General features: G+C 43.2%; 1 protein-coding gene across 4 annotated transcripts in view; it reads left to right on the plus strand.

Annotated features, from left to right (window-relative positions):
• Nucleotides 1-23,619, plus strand: part of CCDC138 (coiled-coil domain containing 138) — a 93,512-nt gene that overhangs the window by 59,993 nt on the left and 9,900 nt on the right. For all 4 annotated transcript variants that reach the window (XM_029604590.1, XM_029604591.1, XM_029604589.1 and 1 more), the window contains 4 exons: nucleotides 2,182-2,343; nucleotides 4,769-4,885; nucleotides 13,450-13,639; nucleotides 21,101-21,277. In XM_029604590.1, the coding sequence (XP_029460450.1) occupies nucleotides 2,182-2,343; nucleotides 4,769-4,885; nucleotides 13,450-13,639; nucleotides 21,101-21,277 (646 nt within the window). The remainder of the gene's footprint in view (nucleotides 1-2,181; nucleotides 2,344-4,768; nucleotides 4,886-13,449; nucleotides 13,640-21,100; nucleotides 21,278-23,619) is intronic.

Genomic DNA, 23,619 nt, shown 5'->3' on the forward strand with positions numbered 1-23,619 from the left:
ATTTGTTTACTGCTTTTGTCTTCACCACCTCTTCCAGAAGGCATTCCAGGCATCCACCACTTTCTCCGTGGTACTGAGTCATTCCCCCTAGTAGAACTAGTCATGGCCTGTTTACTTTCCTCCAGAAAAGATTTGAGAAACATGTGTCACTAAAACCATTCAGCTATCTGAAGGTCTCCCCCGCACCTCCTCTCGTCCAGGATATATTCAGGCCCTTCAGCCTCTCCTCATAAGTCTTCCGGTTACAGATCCCACGTAATTTTAGTCGCCCTTCTCTGGAACGCCTCTGTAATTTCGTTTTCAGCGAAGTCCATCAGATTGCACACAACAAGCAAAATCTACCATTCTTGATAAATCACAGAGAAGGTGCTTTGATGTAGAGCAAGATTGTTTCTAATCTTCAGCTCGACCAGTTGATGCATCAAAACAATCTAAAGTAATTGTTAGAAATCTCAAATGTATCAGGAAATCTGGAAAATGTCGAATGAGTCTGAAACCAAAATAACAATTTTGTGGAAGGAATTGTTACAATTTGCACTCTTGTAACCAAAGAATAAGTTAAGTTTTAACAAATGTATTTTCAGCTGTCCCAGGATTCCATCAACCCCCAGCCATAATTATTTCAAGATGGGCTCCAGTTTGGACAGTAGAGAGAATAATTAGAGCAAAAAGATAAATTCCGTCGGTCATGCTATTTTAGTAAAACAAGTCATTCCCAGACATCTAAACAATGAACAGGTGAAGCCCTGGTATTGTATAAGGCAAATGGCTTCATTTGTAGCATTAGAATAGAGGTTTGGGAACACTTGATTTGTGCTGTGAAGCGCAGGCGAATGACTTGCAGTAATTAAGATGAGAGCATATGAAATATCATCATACTGGATCAGACAAGGCCCATCGTCATACTGAGTGCCCCGCAGAGTCCCATCTAGTAACTGTTTCCTCTTGTTTGCTCTCACGGATAACAGTGGCTGCTAATGTTTTCTGGACTTTTCCTGCAGGAACGTGTCCAAACCTCTGTTAAACTTAGCTATGCCCCATCCTTTGGCTACAATCCATTCTGCACTGAGTGAAATAGTACTTTCCACAATTTGTTTTAACATAAGAGATTATCCCCTCGTTTTAGTATTTGAAAGGGTAAATAAACGTCGCTTGCTTACTCGTGATTTTTATAAACTGTCATGTCCCCTTTCAGCCTTCGCTTTTCCAAGCTAGGAAGCCCTCATCTCTGTAGCCTCTCATAGGGAAGCTGTGCCCCTTCCATTATCATTTTTTTTTTTTTGTCGCCCTCCTCTGCTCTTTTTCTGGCTCTGCAATGTCTTGCGATGGAGACGACCCAAGCTACACACAGTGCTGTAAGGTGTGGTCACACCGTGCTTCCATACAGAGGCAATATTATATTTTCCATTTTATTCTCCATGTTATAGAAATGTTTTGTTTTTATATAATGTACCGACACAAGGTTGTCTCTTCTGGGTATCCTGCCGGAAGTAATAGGAAAAGTGTTTTAAAAAAAAGTAGCTAGAGCAGGCAGCAGACTGGGAATGTTATAGCCAGCAAGGATTTTACCAGCAGTATGGCTATGTGTGATGGTAGCTTCATATGTAGTGTGAGCTTTCCTCTGCCCCTCAGAAAGAAAATCATATTTGGTATCATGCCGCCATCATTAACTGTTCCAAACGAACAAAATATTTCATGTCATCTAGCCCGGGTGGCTCAGTGTCAGTGCTGTGTAGATTTGCCGGTTGGAGGACCTGGATTCAGTTTCTTGGCCATATCTTCCGTTCCTTGGGTCAGTGGGGGCTGAGGACGTTGCAGAGGCAGTGCCCACAGCCCCTGAGGGGGAGGGAGTGCCAGTCGGTGCGCAGCAGTGAGTGGCTGGATTTAGGGCTGCACGGTTAAGGAAGGAGCCGTGGCTGAGGACGGTGGCAGCAGTGACCGGGCTAAGTGAGCTGGGAGGGGACAGATTCCTGAATAGTTGTGAATGGAGGTTCATGGCACCGTAGTCCAACAGAGAGAACAGCTCTGATTGGCCTGGAATCCCAAAGAAGCAAGGCAGCTGCTGAATCAAAGAAAAAAATTGTATCTCTTCTACTGTGAAATCCTTACAGAAAGGTTTAATTTTAATTTACATACTGTGTCCAGTATTCAAAGCTCTGAATTTCATTCCTGTTTTTCAAGGTTCCTTTTAATACTCATGTGTACGAGTTGTCGTCTGCTCTCATGGACTGGATCTCAGATCATCAGCTTAACAAACTCAGGCCTGAAGACAACAAGAGCAACGAGAAACCAATGTGCATGTGCACGTCCCCCAAACACTATGTGCTGGAGAAATGTGCCAGGGTACGTGTTCCTCGTTTATCTATAAATTGTGTGTACATCGCAGGCCCAGCACATGCAGATTTATTGCATGCATTTTCATTGTGCATGTGCTGACAACTCAATTGGCTGTACAGTTTGGGAAATCCAGTTTTAAGCCTTGTAGCCAAATTAGTTTGCACTTTCTCATATTATATTTGAATAATTTTGTAAAGGGGAAAACCAAAATTTTGTTTGTAGGATTTTTTTTCTGTAAGGCATTTACCCGTCAGACATGCAGGAGCAGCTTACCTTGTATAAGGGTTAACCCCTAAAGAAACCAGTTCACTTCCTGCCAATGCAATAACAGATTGAGGAAAACGGGCGCTCATGATTGACCTCGGTGGGGTGCCCGATTTAATATTTAAATCTGCTGCCACGGTAGAAAGGAGGTGCTAGGGGAAACTGTGCACCCCTAGAGCCCGGTTGTCAGCGGGTTAGGAAATCGAACTCTCAGTTTTACGAGCATCCCTTTTCCTAACCTGACTGCCGGCATACTTTATTTTTATTTTTTTAAAGGTTCTCCTTTTTGTTCCTCTAACTTAATATCGCAGGCAGGATATTAAGTCGGAGGAAGTACCAGAAAAGCAATATTTTCTGCTTTTCTGTACACTTTTTGGGCTGCTCAAAAATGAAGGCCTGCTCTAATGGCTGCATTAGAGAATTTTGGTGTTTTGTCGGGGTAGAAGATTAAGTACAGTGAATCAGAGATATTTCCTCTTGGTCCTAGATCAGTTATTCCCACCTGTATGGTTGGTTTTCATGTAGTAACTGAGGGCCTCTCCTATTTGGGGATTTCTATACCCAGAAACCTGATGTGTCTCTCTTCCAGAAGCTATGATAATTTGTTAGTCCAAAGACTGATTTGCAGAAATGGGCAGACTTAGTGATTTCTTGGCCTGCGTATAAATGTCATTAAAATGAATATTCTGCCTAAATTTTTATATCTGTTCCAGCACGTCCCCTGTGATGTGCCCGCTAGGTTATTTAATACCCTTCGTGGTACGATATCCCAATTTCTATGGAAATATCGTCGACCGCGTATCAAACTAACCGCATCTTTCTTCAAAATGCAAAATGCCGTTAACGCTTTTTTTTCTTGGCGTTAAGTCGGTATTGCGTGCGCTATCACGGTGCGCAGTATTATCGCGCACGATAAAGATGACAATATATGCAAACACACCTACCAAGCATTGCTGGACCAATCAAAACTGCTGTTTTAGCAGGTCCTGCTTCCTGACTGCTTTTCGTTGAGTGTCCGTAGTAGTGGTACGGGCATTCTTCATGCCTCGGCAACATCGACGCCCGCGATGGCATGTGCAAGATGCAGAACCAGAACAGGGACCCTGGGCCCACTGCCAAGATGTCCCAGGGAAGTACCAGCAGCGCATAAGAGAGGCAGCGCAGCGGAGGGGTCTGGGTCCTGGCCAGCCACATCCACGTGCCCAGCTACCTGCAGGGAGATACAGGGAGCGTATTTTTCCCACCACGAACATCCTTGCTTGGGCATGCCTGAGGATGGTTGTGGTTAGCAGGGATCGTCTCAGCTCTCAGGCAGTCCTTGAGTTTTATATGAAGACCTAATACCCTCATCAACATGAATTTACATGTGATGAATGCTATTAGCTTTGCGGGGGTTGGATGCACATTTTGGACATGCTAATCCCCTTACAGCATAAGGAATTGTGGACAAGCATCCACCCAAGGGTTAACTGGTGCACTCGGCTGAGCGCACTGTATTGCATCGGCCTGAATGTGTGTAATATGGCAGTGACATAATAGAAGAGTTCTGCAAAATAAATGGAAAAACCAGTACCAAAGTATACCATAGAATTTAAAACTAATTAAGTACTTGAACCAGAAAATATGCCTTAGAACAGCTGATGGGATACAGTCAAGTTAATATTTGCTTAGAAATTAAAGCATTTTAACCACAACTTGATTGCTACTAGGTAGTTGCTAATTCATTTTTCCTGTAATTTTTCCCAGTGAAATCCTGAAAACTCGATATTCCATGGCACATAGTAGTGCTGCTTTTTAATTGCATAATGTTCAGGAATATTATGGTATTTTGCTGTAGCTTTTATTTCTGCTATTTCTTTTTATGGTAGTATAAGATAAGAATAAAGGGTGAAGCCAGCAGGATAGCATTAACCTGAATCATTTTGCCAAATAATTTTATTTTGGCTCTCTTTATTAAAATACATTTGGCAAAGGCCTAATCTGTGGCTCATTCCTTTTTTTTTTTCCAGATGCATTGTAATGAATTAAGAGATCATCTAAATTATTTTTGTTGAGTATGCAAGTACTTCATTAGGATATCTGTCTTTATGTCAAAACGTTGGAAGATAAACTTTTACTGTATTAGTGGGAGTAAGAGTCATCATAATTGTTTCCTTTCATTTCCCAGCTTTTATGCATGATTTCTGAACAGTTCCAGTGGATGCCATTTGTAAATCCCAAACTACACTTGCCTTTCATAAAATTTACTTATTGGTCAATGAGGCAACTAGATAGTGGAATGCAGGTAATGCTCCTTATAATGTAAGCAACTGTCAGATTTCTTCTTAGTTTTCTGCAATAACAAGTAAATGTTTTATCCTTTCATGTCCTGAGGCCTTGGGAAGATTAAGGTTTATCACTGCCAGTAGTTCCTGCTCATTCAGAATCGGTGCTGGGATCCTGGTGCCATAAGACTTCATTGGCAACCACCAGGTAGAGAATGCTGCCTCTGTCACTGCACCACACGAGTAGTGATGATGTCACAGAAAACGTTATGGGCTCTGCCTCCACCTGCTGGAAGAGGGACGTAACCCAATTGTTCTGGACTGGTGTGGCAGGATGAGGAGGAATGTCAATTGTGAGGGCTCAAAAAATACCTGAAGCATTTGATAGTTTCATCAATTGCAAGGAATCTATAATATGAAATTAATTCTAAGAAAAATTGCCTCTTGGTATATTGCCCGAAATTTCTCCCTTCAGTCCTGCAAGATCGAAATATTTAACTCTAAAAGCAAAACCTGTCTGCTGCAAAAGTATAGGCACAGGATACTGACCTGGTTTTGGGGGGAATACAGACATTGCCAAAAATGTGTCCATTTGTCTCTTCCATAAAGGATCCTTTGATTAGCCTGCTAAGTCCAAACTGTCCACAGACAAGTTGGCATCCTCCTATCCTGGTCCTTGGACATAAAGATCTCCTCCTGTTGTGCAAAAAGAAAACGTTGCTAACCGGCGGGTTGATTATATTAGGTATTCACAGAATCTTCTGATTACGCCTCCTAAAGAGATCTATAGAAAAATGTAATGGGACCTTAAGCTCAAAAAGCATAAATTCAGGTTTCTGTTGGTATTTTCATGTTTTCAGTGTTTAACACGCTTACCCTGGACCTGCCCCAACTGCACAGAAGTTACCTGATAGGCTGCCGTTCCAGGTCACTAACTCTCCCAAGTTGTTCCATCAAAGCTGTTTCCTTGGCCTGCACTCTTGCATGAATATCCATGGTAATGACAACTAGAGCTGTTCAGATTGACTCTGTCAACTAAATTTGTAAGTGCGGACACCACTCAGGGAGATGGAGCTGAGCAAGAGCTAGTTCCAGGGGTCGCAGCTGCTGTCAAGGAACCAGTTGACAATTTGGCCAATTGCTTCATCCTCCGTCACAGCAGCTGCAGCCCTAATAGCACTCCAGAGATCCTTTCTCCTCTCTGCCACAGATTGTCATCTACAAATTTGATCACGCATTGCTCCTATTTCTGGATATGAGACCTTACATTCAGTGGTTCCTGCCTTAAATGTCTGAGGGACAAGACGTAACCAGAAGCTCTCTAAAAGTGGGCTTCATGGTATGGATGTAAGAAGAGGGTGAGGAAGGAACGTGTCTGTGGGTTTTGCATCCCTACCAGGAGATGGAAGCAAACTTTGAGGCACCGCTACTTATCTGAGAGTGCCACCTGCAGTCTCTCAGTATTTCTCTGTCTCCAGCAGATGGTAGAGGTGCAGATCTGCAGTCTGACAAAAATAAAAAGAGAGAATTTAGTGTTAGCTGAAGGTCAGAGATTGGACTGAGGCTCCCTGAGGTATTAGGTTCCGTTGTGGACCATCCCTCAGGTGGAGCCAGGCGACCAGGGGGTTGGTAACCCTTGTCTGTCTGTAGCCCACAGCTTCTGGAGGCCCTGATAGCCAGGGGGCTGGCTCCCTCTTTGCCTCAGGGATCTCCTCCCTCAAACTGTTATCCCTCTGTTTTGTTTCTTGTTTTTATATTAAGTTAAAAAAAAAAAAAAAAAAAGTTGAGGCCAGGAGCTTCAGTCTCGGCGGTGGGGCACTTTCCACAGCAGGGGCTGTTGGGGGCCAGTAGCAGGGAGTGAGTTTGGAGCGCAACTTTTCTTTCTGCCGCTGGGGGATCCCGGGGTTTGGAGGAGGTTTCCTGCGCACCATTCGGAGCGGTGCAGCTGCACGGCTTGATTTGCTGACAGTGTGTGCGGCCTGTTCTTTTTGATCGGCGTATGCCAGTTTAAAATTTTCGCCTTAGCCCTGCCATTTGTGCCTCGTGGGGAATGATGCCAAAACCGCGCATGGCAGCCTGTAGGGTGTGAGGCCTCTGGTCTGCAATGCATGCTCCCTCTGTACAGGCTGCTTGCCAGGGGAAGACGGAACCTCCGTGGGTGCAGCTAGTGAAAGAAGAGCCCTTAGGTCATTGGGGGCCATAGCTGCAGACCTGGGGGGATCGAGTTTGACAGTCGAGCCGGGGAGGACCTTGATTAGAGGTATGCAGCCGCTAGAGAGGCCAGATATCCCCCTCTTCTTCTTTCGCCTGTGGATCAGGTGCCTGTGGATAATCAGGATGGAGGAGGTAGGTCGGATAGTAGTCTACCCGATCAGAGTGCCGACAATCCTCCGGAGTTTTCTCCATAGTTTGTCCTGCTTCTGCATAAAGCCTTTCTAGCGCGAAAGGGAGCAGGGCCTTTTGTCAAATCTTGGGAGTTTGATTTGGGAAGTGAATTTTCTACAGAACAGTGGTTAGCTATTTTCCAAGCCACAGCTAAGGGTCTTATCTCCGCAAATATTATTGAATATGGTTATAAAGTCATGTACCGTTGGTATTTGATGCCAACTCATCTTCTTAAGATGATTTCTCCTCATGCAGAGCTATGTTTGAAGGGGTTGCAAGGGATTGGGATCCTTCGTCCATTTATGGTAAGGATGTCACTATATTAAAGCTTATTGGAGAGACATAACCCAGTGGCTAGAGAGCATACTTCAATTTCCAGTTGTTCTTTTTCCCAGACATCCATTTGTCCCCCATTTATCAAGGAAGCAAGCAGGAGCAGTTGTTTGCTCAGCATATTTGTGTAGCAGCTAGATGTGATGTAGCAGTGCTCTGGAGGGAGTCGAGGGTTCCACGCCTTTGTGAAACACAAGCAAGACTTGAGAGGGTGTATACTTTATATAGGATCTCTGCTGTTCAACATAAGTGTCTGCACAAATTTGAGCGAGTGTGGTCCCTGTATGATTTGTGGAGACAATCAATGGATGGTAATCACTGATTGCTTCATTTACTTTGTTTCTCCCCTTTGGTTATGCCGAACTTTAGGTGATGTCTCATATTCAATCTATTCCATTCTGAGTGATGTTTGTATGTCATTATTGGAGAGAAGGAAAGGGGGGTGGGAGTTTATTGGGGTGGGGGAGGTTACAGCTCTTAAACTTCTGGTTTGGCTTATGTTTCCAGAATGTATTGTCAATAGATATCTGGTATATGCTCCCTAATATGGTGTGGGGAAGCTTGCCATAAGCTTTTATCTTCATGCTTCTCTATTTTATTTTTTGTTCGTTTTGTATAGCAAATTGCACAACATGAATCCTGATTTTTCCATTTATTATGTATATCAGGGAAGCTTGTTTTGTTAAATGTATGATTTTTTTTTTTTTTGTTATGTATGCGAACCATAATAAAAATTTCAATTAAAAAAAAATAAATTAGACACCATAGTTCCAGCAGGGACAGGGGAAGTACTCCATTTATTTTGTGGTTCCCAAAAAGGAGGGCACCTTCTGGCCCATTCTTGATTTGGAAAAGGTGAATGTAGCCTTGCGGGTTCCGCGTTTTCGTATGGGAATGTTACGCACAGTTATAGCAGCTGTCCGCAGAGGAGAGTTCTTGGCATCATTGGACCTGACGGAGGCCTGCCTACCTCCATATTCCTATTCGAAGGGACCATCAGAAGTTCCTTTGGTTCATGGTGCTGAGTCAGCATTTTCAGTTTCAGGCTCTTTGCTTTGGTTTAGCCACGGCTCCCCGAACCTTCACAAAAGTCATGGTGGTGATAGCGGCAGCCTTGAGGTGAGAGGGGATTTTGGTCCATCCATATCTGGACGATTGGCTCATTTGGGCAAATATGGAGAAGGACTGCGATTGATCCATCAAGCGAGTGAGGAATAGATTGAGTTCACTTGGTTGGGTGACAAATGCGGCAGAGAGTCATCTGATGCCGACCCAGTCATTGGAGTATCTGGGAGCGCGATTCAATACCCAGGAAGACAGGGTGTTCCTAACTGCAGACAGAGTGTTGAAGTTGCAGGCGCAGGTGCAGCGTCTGTTCTGTCTGCCGGTGCCAAAGGTCTGGGATTATTTGCAGTTCCTGACATCCATGGCTTCCATGTTGGATTTGGTTCCATGAGCCTTTGCTCACATATGTGACCTTTGCAGAAGGTGCTGTTGTCCAGATGGAATCAGTTTTCAGAGGAATATCACCTACCTTTACCTCTTCTGGGAGAATCCATGTCCAGTCTCTTGTGGTGGCTCTCCCATCACAACAGAGAAGGGAGCAGATCTAGAGACTCCGGATTGGGTGGTAGTGACCATAGATGCCAGCCTCAAGGGTTGGGAGGCAGTGTATCAGGGGCGGTCTGCCCAAAGTCTTTGGTCATCAGCAGAGGCGACCTGGTCAATCTGTCACCTGGAGATACGGGCGGTTCGCAGGGCCCTGGAGGCTTTTCTACCTTGGGTCAAGGGCCGGATGATGAGAATCTTCTCAAACAATGTGACAATGGTGGCATACATCAATCATCAAGGAGGGGGGGGGGGGGACGAAGCATCTAGGAGTGGCTTTGGAAGCTCAGCAGTTGTTTGTTAGGCAGAACTTCATCTTGGTGTTATGGTTTTGAGGTGTTTGAGTGGATTCTTGGGTACTGTGGCAGATGACCACACCCTCTGGGAGGAACCCCGTGGGGAGCCACAGTACTGGGCTAGACTCAGGATGCACAAATACAGAGCTTTTTGTCTCTTATTATACAGCCGATGTATACTACCAGAGGTGGTCGTAGTAGACGTGGGTGGCATATGCGGGCGTAGACAGTGTGCAAGCGGACTTCCTCAGCAGGTAGCAGACAGGGGGGAATGGGAGTTATCCTTGGAGGTCTGGGATTGCCTATTTGCCAGGTGGGGCATTCCCAGTTGGATCTAATGGCAATGAGGGCCTACACGAAGGCAAGATTTTTCAGTTGCAGAAGAGAAGTCAGGGCAGAAGGGCTGGATGCTCTAGTGTGCCTGTGGCTGATGGTAGTTCTCCTGTACGTGTTTCCTCCTTGGCCACTCGTCGGTCAAGTCTTGTGCTGCATAGAAGTGCATCCAGGGAAGTTGGTGCTGTGGATTGGTGGATCTGGTGTGTATCACGATAGATGGCCCCTTAGGTTGGCTCACCTGCCAGGGTTACTTTGAAAAGGTCCCATATTTTCAGATCGGGAGGATCACTTGTGTCTCACGGTTTGGCTTTTGAGAGGTGGCGTTTGCACCTGAGGGGATATTTGGAGCCAGTAATTTCTACTTTGCTCCAGGCTATAAGGCTTTCTACATCTATTACGTACCTGAAGATCTGGAAGGTGTCTTGACGTCTACAACAGCTATTGGACCCCCTAACTATAGGAGTTCCTCACATTTTGGCCATTTTGCAGCAGGGGTCGTCTAAGGGGCTGGCTTATAGCTAGCTCTGTGTTCAGGTTTCAGCCTTGGATTGCCTTAGGAACAAGTGGTGGGGGAGATCTTTAGCCTCCCATCCAGCTGCTATGCGATTCCTGAAAGGAGCATTTACAGCCTCCGGTAAGAGTTATGTCCAGATTGGAACCTCAGCCTGGTGCTGCAAGTGCTCTGTGGGGTTCCTTTTGAGCCCTTAAAAGGATCGTTGTTGAAGAATCTGACATTGAAAGCTATTTTTCTGGCAACTATATTTTCGGCCAGGCAGATTTTGGAGCTGCAGGCTCTATTTTGAAGTGATCCATTTCTGCTTATTGATAACGACAGGGTGATGTGGCGAACGGTTCCCTCCTTTTTACCAAAGGTGGTTTCCTTCTTTCATTTGAATCAGACAGTGGAACGTCCTTCTTTTCCGGAGTGGTCTAGAGAGTCTCTGCAGTAGAGGGAGCTTCATTTTTCGGATGTGCACAGGCCTCTGTTGCGTTATCTTAAGGTCGATAACAGTTTCCGGCGGTCGGATCACCTCTTTGTGTTGTTCGGGGAGGGGGGTGCAAAGAAAGGAGATAAAAGTCTCTCGTTGGCTGAAGGGAAACCGTTGCCTCTGCTTATATTTGTATAGGCCAGAAGGTTCCGGTAGGCTTGTGAGCGCATTCTACAAGGGCGCCGGCAGCCTCCTGAGCGGCGTGTCAGTTGGTGCCTCCGCAGGAGGATATGTAGGGCAGCGGTGTGGTCAATGCTTCATTCTTTCACCAAGCATTACCGATTGGATGTTCAGGCGCAGGAAGATGCGACTTTTGATGAAAGTGATCTATGCATGGGTCTTTCATGGGTCCTGCCTAGTCTAGGGGTGCTTTGGTACAGCCCACTTGTCTGGACTGTTCTGGGTACGTACAAGGAAAGGAAGATTGGTTCTTACCTGCTAATTTTCATTCCTCTAATACCACAGATCAGTCCAGAGACCCACCCCTATTTTGCTGCCAAAAGACTGAATGCCCTGGAATTAATTGCAGAAAGTTTACAAACTGTGGATAAGTTGATGAGTTTTGAGTTGTGGTTATCTGTGTTTTTTCTGGAAGTATGGGAGGCTCCAGGTCAAGGGGGGTCCCAACCATGAATTTCCTGTTCACCCTGAAAAAGGGAGATGCACCCAAGCTAAAGAATAGAGTCCAGGTCAATACTGAGGGGGACTGCAGGAGGCTCTCAGATAGGAAGCAGCGCCTCAAAGTTTTTGTTCTCTGCCTCCATCTGCTGGTAAGGATGCAAAACCCACTTCTCTACAGGAACGAAAATTAGCAGGGAAGAACCAATTTTCCTTTCCTAAATATGTCAAGCAATTCAAACCAACAAGTCTGGAGGGGGGAGAAGAGAAAAATAGAGGAAAAATGTTATGTACTGTGAAGTGTGTTTCGGAATCCAAATGTGCTTTGATTGTTAGTCTGACCTCCTTATAATAAGCAAGGTTAAACATAATTGCTGACTTTAAGTGGGTTAATTGGAATCATTGGAGACAGGGATAATAGGAAAGAGACTTTCCTGCATTATCAAAGGCTTTGTCTAAGAAAAAAACAAGGAATTGGGTGGGTGGGATTAAAGCCCAAACATCAAAAAACAAACCCAGTGTTTACTTAGCTCCCCATCTCTCTCTGTGTTCTGTTCACTTTCCGGAGACAGGACTGAGCTGCAGCCACTAATTACTCAAAACTGTTGAAATACAAATAAGTCCCCGCATGTGCAGAGGAAGCATCCACACCGACTGAGCACTTGAACCCAAACTGCTGAACTAGAGTCAAGCATCTGCCTCAAAGAGCAGACAATCAGAAGTCAAATCCAGGGTTTTCTCCCTCTCTCTCATCGCTTTCTCAAGAGAGATGATGGAGCTGCAGGCACTATTTTCCAACACAAAAACCAATACCTGCACAATGCAAAAACAAGACACTACAAAAGCCTCATCAGAAAATCCATAAACACCTTGCAAGAGATGCGCATGCAGTCCATAAATTGCATAGTGCCCCCAAAAAGCTTGCTGCTCTGTAATATGTTTGGATGACATGCAGTGCTGCATATTTGTTGTAAGATTTTTTTGGGGCCTGCTGCACAAAAGCTTATATTGGCCTCAGAGTGCGGCAGTAAAGCTAGAACAATACAGCATCAATGCAGTATCTTAATAGCTTTTAACATGCTTCCAGATGAAAGATATTAAATCAAAATTCTTATTGCTCCATTGTGCCTTTTAGAAGAAAACCCTGGCAACCTGACAAAAATATATTATAGTCTTTGGTAAAAAAAAAACCCAAAACTTTTTAACTGGGAAAAACTGAGGGAGAACATACATGTCCTGAAGTCAAAAATCAACAATAAAAAGACGTGTAAAAATAAAAAATTTGAAATATATCACTACGGCACAGGAGACTCGAATTCATCAGAGCCTGTTGGGCAATGTGTTTGATCCCAAGGAGGAATAGGAGGTGGCTGAAAGAGTGGCGTAGTCTGAAAGGAATAGTCTGAAAGGGAACTTATCTGTAGTTCTCCTGTTGTCACCCAGATATTCTGTCTGGAGTGGGAAGAAGGGAGGGAGAAAATGGGTGAAAAGAAATTGACCAATGCTATAATGATTACTGTAGTAATCCTGAACCATATTTTAGGTCTTGCCTCATGTTTTCTGTATGTTTATTGCAATGAAACTGACTCAGTCTCGGAGTCATGCAAATAGCTTTAGTGTAGATCATGTGGCTATAGATAGTTTCATAGCAATTTACCCCTTTTTGTATTTTCACTGTCATACAGTGTACAATAATAATTTGTCGTCTTCTGTTCACTCCTAAAGGAGGTGGGAATTTTGCTGTTTCATCCCATGGTAATCCATGACTTTGGTTTGGGAAATTCCTATCTTTGTTGAAATTCTTGGGTTATGGACAGAGTTTGATTTGTTATTGTGGATCACAGTTCGCAGGACTTTTCTTTTTCCCTTACTTGTCTTCAAAATCTACAGTTAAATATTTGAGCTGGAAGATTGTGTACATATCTGAAAAACTAGAATCTGCTTTCATTTGTTTTAGAGGAGTTTGCATGTTGTGGCACTATATATTTTCCACTAGTGAAAATGATATATCTTTAATAGCAAGCAACTATGACAACAACCATGAGGCGACTGGGTGAAGAAATATTCAAAGGAACAATTGTGCGAGGAACTCAAAATTGTCTTGAACCAGTAACCGAAAGTAAACCAAAGTCTGCAGTTTTCTTCAAGAGCTCAGATTTACATTTAAGATTTGTGTCTACCTTAATAGTCATCAAAACAATAACACAAGGTAAGGGTTGGTTTGGTTTTTGTTGTTGTTGTTGTTGTTTTTTTTAAGTATCTTTTCCAGGTTAACACTTTCTAAATTTAAAAAAAAAATTGCCTTGGACAGAGTACAATTAAAGCTTCCTAGGCCTCAGAGCTTTTCTAACTCAAAATGTTAAGGTTCATGCCCTCTAATATTGGTACTAGCTTCCAAGAGTAAATATGAGTGATATTTGGAAGCTTCAGACCAGAAGAAAACATAATGACCTTAATCTATCAAATTGGTTCTCTGTTGTTGCTTAATGTCAGTAATAAGGGTATACGTGAGGGTGCACTTTTCATATGTTTGTAGGGAACACTTGGTATATCCTAATTGGGAAACTGGATGCCCTATGGGCACTCAACATTGCGCTTTTTGTCATTGCCTTTAATCCACACTACAATTAAAACACTGATGCAGGAATGTTTTAATTCTTCCTCGTGTTTTGTATTTTGGCTACTTTAAAATCTGTACTAATTTAAGTGCATGCAACTTCAATTTGGTTGAGACCATGTGAGGTATTTTTAATGCCATTACTTCAGTAGTAAAGGAGTAGTTGCACTCATCTCCCAAGATTTCAGTTGTCAAGAAGGTAAAGTGTTCAGGAATAGGAAAATTGGTTCTTACTTGCTAATTTTCATTGCTGTAGTACCACAGATCAGCCCAGACTCCTGAGTTTTGCCAGCAGATGGAGACAGTTTCACTGATCCTTTGACTGCCACCTGCAGTCCCTCAGTATTGACCTGTACCCAAGCCAAGATGATAGCAACAACCATAATATTCTAAGCAAACTTCTAAGCAAATTCCCTCCCCTCCAATGAGCCGGAAGAAGGTGGTTGCCCAAAAAGACCATAGAAAAAATGTTTCCCAAATTTAACATAAGCGATTAGCATTGAAATCTCCAACAACTGTGCATTATATACAAAGCAATAGTATGAGCGGCAGACTCCCCCCCCCCCCCCCCCCCATAAATGGGCAGGTCTCTGGATTGATCTGCAGTACTACAGGAATGGAAATTAGCAGGTAAGAACCAATTTTCCTTTCCCTGTGCATACCCAGATCATCCAGACTACTGGGATGTTCCTAAGCTCCCCTTAACTCTGGTGAGACCTGGAAAGTTCCGCTCATAGAACATTCCCACCAAAGTACATGGAAGCCGAAGCTCCGACATCCAAACGATAATGCCTAGAAGCCACCCAGCAAATTTCATGCAGAGACGCTTGTTATGACTCAACCCAGGAAGTTGCCTGAGAATGTCGAGTGCACTCCTAAACCCCTCGACAGCGGGCACCCTTTAGAAATGTAAGTTGACTCGATCACTTCCTTCAGCCACCGCACAATTGTAGCCTTTGATGCCTTACTTTTGCTTCTTTGGACCACTCCACAGTACAAAGAGGTGATCCAATCTATGGAAATCATAAGCTCCCCCACGTGAGAAATAGAGAAATCCAAATCCAGTAAAGCTGAAAGCTCCACTATCTTACTAAGATGGAAAGCTGAGACTACCTTAGGCAGAAAAGAAGGCATCATGCTTAAAGATACCCCCAAATTCAACATTTGTAGCTCCTGGAGCTCCAAAATTCTCCTGACTGAACAAATAGCCACCAAGAAAAACACTTTTAAGAGTCAAATCCTTAACCGTAGCTCTCTTTAGTGGTTCAGACTGAGCCTCACACATTCCTTTAAGGACTCTATTTCAAATTCCAAGACAGACAAATGCTCCGCATCTGAGGATGCAAGTTCTTAGCTCCCCAAAGGAACCATATAACATTTGGATGTGCGGACAGAGGATACCCTTGCATCTTACCCCGGAGACAACCCAGTGTAGCTACCTGTACTCCCAGAGAGTTAAAGGCCAGTCCGTTGGCCAGAACCTTTCTGTAGAAAAGCGAAAATATGCGACACCATAGCTTGAACAGGGTGGGGCTGTACTTCATCAACAACAGACCAGGACTCGAAGATCATCCAAATTCGGACATATGACAAGAATGTAGAAGGTCGCCTAGCCTGCAATAAGTTGGAAATAACCGCTTCGAAATATTCCTTCCTCTCAGGAGCGAAGCCACAAAACAGAATTGAGACATCTGACCCGAATATATTGGATCCTGCTGGAAAAGTCAACTGATGTCTGAATCTCAGGGGCCCGTCTATGGCCATGTTGATCAAACCTGGGAAGCATGGTCGATGTGGCCACTCTGGAGTTACCAGGATCATTTTGCCTGGATGTTTCTCTATCCACCGTAATCCCTTGTTCAGCAGAGGCCATGGAGGGGAAGACAAAGAAGAATCCCTCAAGTCCACAGCATCACCAGATTCCTTCCATATAGTGTTCTGTTCAGAAGCTGTAAAACTGCTATGCCTTGGTGTTCTCTTTGGTCGGGATACCCCATTCTCTGTGAATGCGAGACATCAGGGCCTCCGACAGCTCCCATTCCCTGTCTGAGAAAATCTGCCTAATGTTGTTCACTCCAGCGATGTGAGACCCTGCCAGCTGCTCCAAGTGTTGCTCTGCCCAGGGAATCAAAACCTAGACCTCCGGTCTGATTCTTCGTTCTGCCTTGACGATTGATGTAGGCCACCATTGTCACATTGTCTGATAGGATCCATACTGGATGGCATGTAACCTTTGCAGACAGGCAAGCAACGCAAAATGCACCGCTCTTGTCTCTAACCAATTGATAGGCCATGAGGCCTCCTGTTTCGACCACTGGCTCTGAGCCATACCGTCTTCCAGCCAGAGGAGCTTGCATCGATAATGACTGTTACCCAATTTGGAACATTCAGTTCCGCATCATGCTCAAGATTGGTGCGAGTAAGCCACCACGAAAGATTGTCCCTGGCTTCCTCTTCCAATAACTGATTCCAGCGTGAGAGCCCCCTGCAGAGGCCACATATGCATAAATACCAGCAAAAAATCATAAATACGCATAAATACCAGCAAAACTGAATGTATCCTAATTGCCAAAAAAAGTTCTGATCATAAAACAATTCCTCCCTTCCACTTTGATAAGACCCTCGTCCATCTTAAAGAGAGCGTTAAAGACCTGGGATTTTGGTTAGACATTGACCTAAACTACAAAAAACACATCGCTACAAAAATAAAAGAAGGATTCTACAAACTTCAAATATTAAAACATCTAAAACCTCTGCTTCACCCCCACAATTTCAAAACCGTCCTACAAGCCCTCTTATTTTCCAGTCTGGATTACTGCAACTCCCTTTTGATTGGCCTTCCTAAATCTTCTTTGAGACCCCTACAGCTCCTTCAGAACGCTGCAGCCAGAGTACTAACAGGTAAAAGAAAAACCGATCACATTACACCTGTTCTCAATCAATTACAATGGCTCCCTATTGAAAAAAGAGTAGAATTCAAAGTTCTCTCTATTCTTCACAATGCTATATACAAAGCCGATTACTCCACCTTTGATGACATCATTCACTTACATTGCTCTCAACGAACAACAAGAACGACTAGTAAAATCCAACTTGTGATTCCCTCACTCCCACAGGCCAAATTATCCTCCACCAGAAACAGAGCCCTTTCCATTATTGGCCCTAAACTTTGGAATTCATTACCTCATTTCCTCACCAATCAAGAAAACTTAAAATCATTCAAAAAAGACCTAAAATCCTGGCTACTCAGCCAATCTTTTAAAGACTGCACTCAATGAACTTATAGTACATTAACATAGCCTGCTATCTTTCAAAATCTCCTTCAATCAATCTCCCTGTTTCATGATGCTGATGTCCTCTGTTTTTCATTGTTCCCAGATATCTCTGTTCACCTACTCAGGGTTTCCACCCTGTGTTATCCTGTTATACTCATTCTCCTTGTTATGTCTTTGCTCATCATTGTTAATTTTTGATATTTTTAAATTTCAAACATCGTTCAATGTAACAAGTTGTTCTGTATGTAAACCGGAGTGAAGGCAACTCTGCTATACATCGGTATATAAAAAATGCTAAATAAATATGCGTGAATGCCCAATGCATTAATTCCAATGTTTATGCCTTAGAACCCAGGACCTGTAAATAGTCCCAGATCCTGGTCGCCGAAAGCTCTAGCAAAAGCCTAATCTGACTCTGCAATTTCAGCAGTCTCTCTCCATGAGGAACACTCCGCCAGCGTGTCAAATTGAGTTCCCAGATACTCAAGAGTTTGAAAGAGGACTAAATGGCTCATTGCTAGGTTCACCACCCATCCTAGGTACCTTTTGTACTGATTGTCGACAGAGGTGCTCTGATTTTGCACGAATGAGTCGGTCGTCCAGACACAGATGCACTAATACACCCTCCGTGTGCAATGCAGTTGCCCCCACCACCATCCCCTTGGTGAAGTAATGTGCAGCCGTCGCCAGCCAAAGGGAAGGGCTCAAAGCCGAAAATATTCCTTTAGGACCATAAACCTCTGGTACTTCAGCCTGATGGCTATGTGCAGATACGCCTCTGTCAAGGTGAGAGATGCCAAGAACTCTCCCTTGCGTTCCACCACTGCGACAGACCTCCGAGTTTCCTTGCCAAAACGGGAACCTTGATAGCCACATTTACCTTCTTTAAATTCAATATATCTTAAATTGGATACAGGGGGAAAGAAACAGGTCACTTAACTTAAAATTGACCTCCGGCCACACTAAGCGTGTTCAGAGTCTGAGCCAACAGATTTGGGCCACACTGAGGGTGTTCAGGGTCTGAGCCAACCAACTCAGCAAAACATCTCTTTGAAAAAAGAAAAAATCTGAGCAAAGTGGTTCTCAATCATATGCAATTTCTCCCTCTTCTAGAGGTGAGAAAGCCAATCCTCCGATGTCTCATGATCCACATCCTCTTGGACAGCCTCCCTGCGACATTTGCTTGTTGTGACTGACAAATGGGAGGCCTGAGCACGCGAACCCTACATAGTAGGTTGCTTTGCCTTTGAGGGTTGTCCTGCAGAAGGGTCTGTAAGCCCTGGGAACATTCCACCCAGGAGAAGGAAGATGGATCTATTCCGGAGTCCATAGGCACAACCTTGCTCTCTCTCTAACCTTTCTTGGGGAAGCTTCTGCCCTTGGAAACAAGGGAGAAGGAGAACTGATCGTTGCCTCACCTCCCACTCCCCTCCCCTCCAGAGACACCATAAGCCGAGGGAATGTCCCAACATGCGCAAAAGCTATAGTGGTCAAATCACTTTGAGCATCTAAACAGCACTGACACAAATGGAGAGAGAGTGAGGACTGAATTGCTATCAGACAGCAAGGAGCTTGAATCTGTTCGTTCCCAGCTTCTAGCTCTCCTGAACTTCCATTCTAGGCGGCCTCCTGAGCACACACCAATGCCACCCGGGTACACGTGCATACCCCTCCAGGACGCATGCAAATACACGCTCAAGATTTTGTTTATCAGCATTTGTATGTGATTCTAAGGGTGCAAAATTTGGAGTTACACAGATCATAAACTCTTTTGGCTTAGATCTGATGAAGGGATTTAAAGAGAGATTTCTAGAGGTAGTAACATAGGAAGAATTGGCATTTTGCATGTCCAGCAAAAGCTGATCAAAGCATTTAGTTTATCAAAGAGAAAATATATTTAGCAATTATTTTCTTAGTGTTTTGGCTTCATAGCCAATATAGGGTTATGTAAAAAGATATACATTTTCTGTATGCCCAAACACAGGACTTAAGACACCAACCATATGCACACCCAATTTCTTTGGTGCCAAAATGTGACGAACAGATATTTTCATAAAACAGAAATAATAAACCGTGCAGAAAATACATGACCTACCTTACACCCCTCTTAGCTAATGCTAAGTAAATTGGGATGCTGCGGTGCTAGCCTTTATCAGAATCCCTAGTGAGCATCACGTATGCAAAGCTTAAATTGGAAGGGACACAGGAATAGAACATAGTAAGATAAAAACTAAGCACGATTGAGGATGAAGACCAAAAAGGAAACGGGGCCAATAAGCAGGCAGGTTAATGTTTTGAAAACTCCAACTACTCTTGTTTGTTTAAGAGGATACTTAAAAGGAAGGAGAGGAGTAGGGATAGGCACAGGAGTAAAAAATTAATATAAAACCAGGCACATACATGCAGGCAGAGCTCTGTGTTAAATTATTTGTCGAGGAGTACAGTAGGTGGCACTGTGATTAAATATTACAGGAGCTTCTTCGAAATGTAAATGATTCTGTTTCTGTGTTATGGGTGGGTGGCCATCATTATTCCTGAATATTGGAAGACATTTGAAATAAGTGAAGCTAAAATCTTGCCACAGTCGCTTTGTTTAGTTTTATATGGGACAGATCAAGTTACTAATACTATCAAATGTGGACTAACATTATTAGTAGGATTTTGCTTCAGAATTACTTTGCTGGGAGTCGGCTTTGCTACTGCTCGGGGGAAAAATTAAAACAGTAATTGTTTTTCAATTGTGTAGACTTGATAGCGTTTTACAGTATCTAGGCTCTCATACAAAAGCATTACTTGAAGGGATCTGGCTAAATGTAAATTGAAACTAAATGTAGCCCTTGCTTATTTAGGAAGGTCAAGGTCCCTTCAAGGACCCCCCTCTATCAAACCCTACAAGCTAATCTACACTATGAATAGAGTCTTTTCCCTCGCCGGCCCCACTCTTTGGAACTCCCTCCCTCCAGATCTGCGCACAGAAACATCCACCTCAAAATTCAAAAAGAAACTAAAAACATGGCTCTTTCAACAAGCCTACCCTTCCTCCAATCCCTCCACATGATTATCTGAAACCCATTTGTCCTTCTGACTGATTCTCTTGTAAATATTTTGTACATTAGTTCACACTTTTATTAATTTGTTTACTTTGTCTCTTGTAATATCTGTTAACTTTAATTTGTAGTTACCGTTCCATGTAAAGGCTCCGCCTATTAGTTCTTAGTTAACTGTAAACAGATACGATGTGCAAACGGTTGTCGGTATATAAAAAATGTTAAATAAATAAATTGTTAAGATAGCATTGTGTGCATACGTAAAACTATATCCAGCCATACTATGTTCTCTTCCAGTCTTGCTAATTCAGAGGAGCACAGTTGCTCTTTCAGGGCTGCAAAAAGATCATTTTCCTGGTAGCCAAGTTCAGCAAGTTAATCTGATTCTCTGACCAAATACACCTGAAAACTAGAGCAGTTTGTGGCCCTTCTGGATCAAGATTGTACATATGTGTGCTGATTAGATACTGAGCTACTTATGACTGTTTCCTCTTTATAGTGCATTTCAGCTCCTGGGGTAAAAAGAAAAAAAAATGCCCAGGGCTGATCCAGTTTATCCAACTGGAGGCGCTGGTACTTCTTTGAAGATTCACTGATCAGGTTTAAACTTGGAGGGGAAGGTAGGGCACAGAGCTGCGCCTGCCCCATTGAAAATGTGTGAGGTCATGTTCAGCAGGGTCAGAGCTGGAAAGCACATGGGTTTTCACTTCCTTGTTGATTATATCTTTCAGCTGATTACTTGGCTCAGGCATTTGACTCGCTTTATATGGACTTGAAGATGGATGAGGGCAAGGCTTTGTTTCTGGAGTACCAGGTTGTGGCAGTCATTGTAAATCATCTGAAGATATCAAGCAAAGGACTTCTTTCTAGTGTCATGGATACCTTGCTGCAGATGACAGTGGAATCGTGTAAGTGCGCTCTGTTACACAGAGCATTGGGGGGGGGGGGAACATTTTGTTTCACCCAGGGCTTTTTTTCCAGGCAGTTGTATGCCAGTACCAATGGCACCTTTTCTCTTGGCTGCTCGCATTGCCCTGGTGATTACCAAACGTTTGAAGGAGCCTAGCAAGTGATGTGGGTGGGGGTACTGAGCTTAGTTATACAATGTTAGGTTCCATATTAGGAGCCACCACCCAAGAAAGAGATCTAAGCATCATAGTGGATAACACATTGAAATCGTCGGCTCAGTGTGCTGCGGCAGTCAAAAAAGCAAACAGAATGTTAGGAATTATTAGGAAGGGAATGGTGAATAAAACGGAAAATGTCATAATGCCTCTGTATCGCTCCATGGTGAGACCTCACCTTGAATACTGTGTACAATTCTGGTCGCCACACTTTAAAAAGGATATAGTTGCACTAGAGAAGCTACGGGGACAGCTAAAATGATAAAGGGGTTGGAACAGCTCTCCTATGAGGAAAGGCTGAAGAGGTTAGGGCTGTTCAGCTTGGAGAAGAGACGGCTGAGGTGGGATATGATAGAGGTCTTTAAGATCATGAGAGGTCTAGAATGTGTAAATGTGAATCATTTATTTACTCTTTCAGATAATAGAAGGAAAAGGGGGCACTTCAGTGTGTGGTAGTTGTGAGAGAGAGATGGAGGACGTATGTCTGTGTGTGTGAGAGGAACAGACAAAGTATGTGTGTGTGCATGTGCATGCGTGCCCCCAGTCTACAACAGTCTTAGGATGACAGATATGGAAAGTGGAAGATTTTTAAAAGATGTTTAGGAAATTTTTAAAAATTTTTTTATGAGCTTCTAGTTGAATATTCTGTTTATCAGCTGTTTTGACGTATATTTTTTTAGTATGGTTTTACTATTCTGATTGATTTATATTTGATTGTATTGTTTTTAGGAATAGTGATTTTCTGGTTTCCCATTGTTGCACTGCCTACAGAATCTGGCTTGTGTTTCCAGTTCAGGTTTTGTGTGTGTGTGTGAGAGAGACACAGAGGAAGCGTGTGTGTGTGTGAGAGAGAGAGATGGAGGAAGCGTGTCTGTGTGTGTGTGTGTGAGGTACAGAGAAAGTGTGTGTGTGTGTGTGTGAGAGAGCATAGAGGAAGTGTGTGTGTGTGTGTGTGTGAGGTACAGACAAAGTGTGTGTGTATGCGTGCCCCCAGTCTAGAACAATCTTAGGATGGCAGATATGGAGAGTGGGAGATTTTTAAAATCCTTAATAGTTTTAATTTTTGGGTGTTGTTTGATGAGTCTGATAAAATATTTCAAAACAGCAATGTTTAGGAAATTTTAGAATGATATATTGGGGGGGGGGAGGGGTTTACCAGAGAAGTAGAAGTATCCACCTCAGGTGGCAATACGTTAGGTACGCCCCTGGGGTGAACATAGCTTTCTGCATTGGCCTGGGAAAGAGTCTGTGCTGGTGCCATTGGATAGTGTCACCCGCTCTCTATGGAGAAACCTCCATTACTGATCAGCAATTTCTCTTTCTTAATGCTTTATCTGCACTGTGGAAAGTTTAACATCACTACTTATAATGTTTTAAGGCTTGAGTTTTCCAGTAGGCACAGAATGGGAGAATAACTTTGATAGCTCTTAGCGTTTCAGTAGCAATAAGCGTGCAGACTAAGATTTTGAACTGGGAAATATTGTAACTGCCTGAAATGCTCTCAAATAGTGTTCTACTGCTTTGGCTAGATATAAATACCTCTTCATCTTTGTTTAATAGAAAAAAAAATTAAGCATACAATTTTGCTTTTCTTTGATAACTCATTTACTGTTTTGTCTTATCCCATTAGAAAATATGCACCAGTGTGCTTGTGCACATATCTCATGGTGGATTCCCATGCAAACTACTGCTGGTGTTCCTTTATTTATTGCGTCATTTGTGGTGCCCTCAATCAGGACATCTTGCTGACACCTTCCATAAATTGAAAATATGCCAGATTTGCAAGGGCATGGTCTTAAATGCAGTCATTTTTCTTTTTTTTTTACTTTTACATTTTAGATCAGATTTTTTCTAGATTGCAATATCTTTTATTGGACCCGCATAAGAATAACCCGATAATATTGTAATATATGAGCTTTTGAGATTACATAGTTCCCTTCTTCTGATATTATCTGTTGTGCAAAATTCCAAGGGGAAAGGCCCTCAGGGGATTTCCTGGAGGCTGCAGTCTATGTTAAACTTAAAGAAACATTTGTAATACCATGCAATCCCTTCCCCTTTTATTGATCTTATCAATTTGCATGCAAAGTAATAAACAGGTTACAGTCACTGACCAACCCCAGAGA

The sequence above is a fragment of the Rhinatrema bivittatum genome, chromosome 5 (assembly GCF_901001135.1).
Source record: "Rhinatrema bivittatum chromosome 5, aRhiBiv1.1, whole genome shotgun sequence".
Lineage (NCBI taxonomy): Eukaryota > Metazoa > Chordata > Amphibia > Gymnophiona > Rhinatrematidae > Rhinatrema > Rhinatrema bivittatum.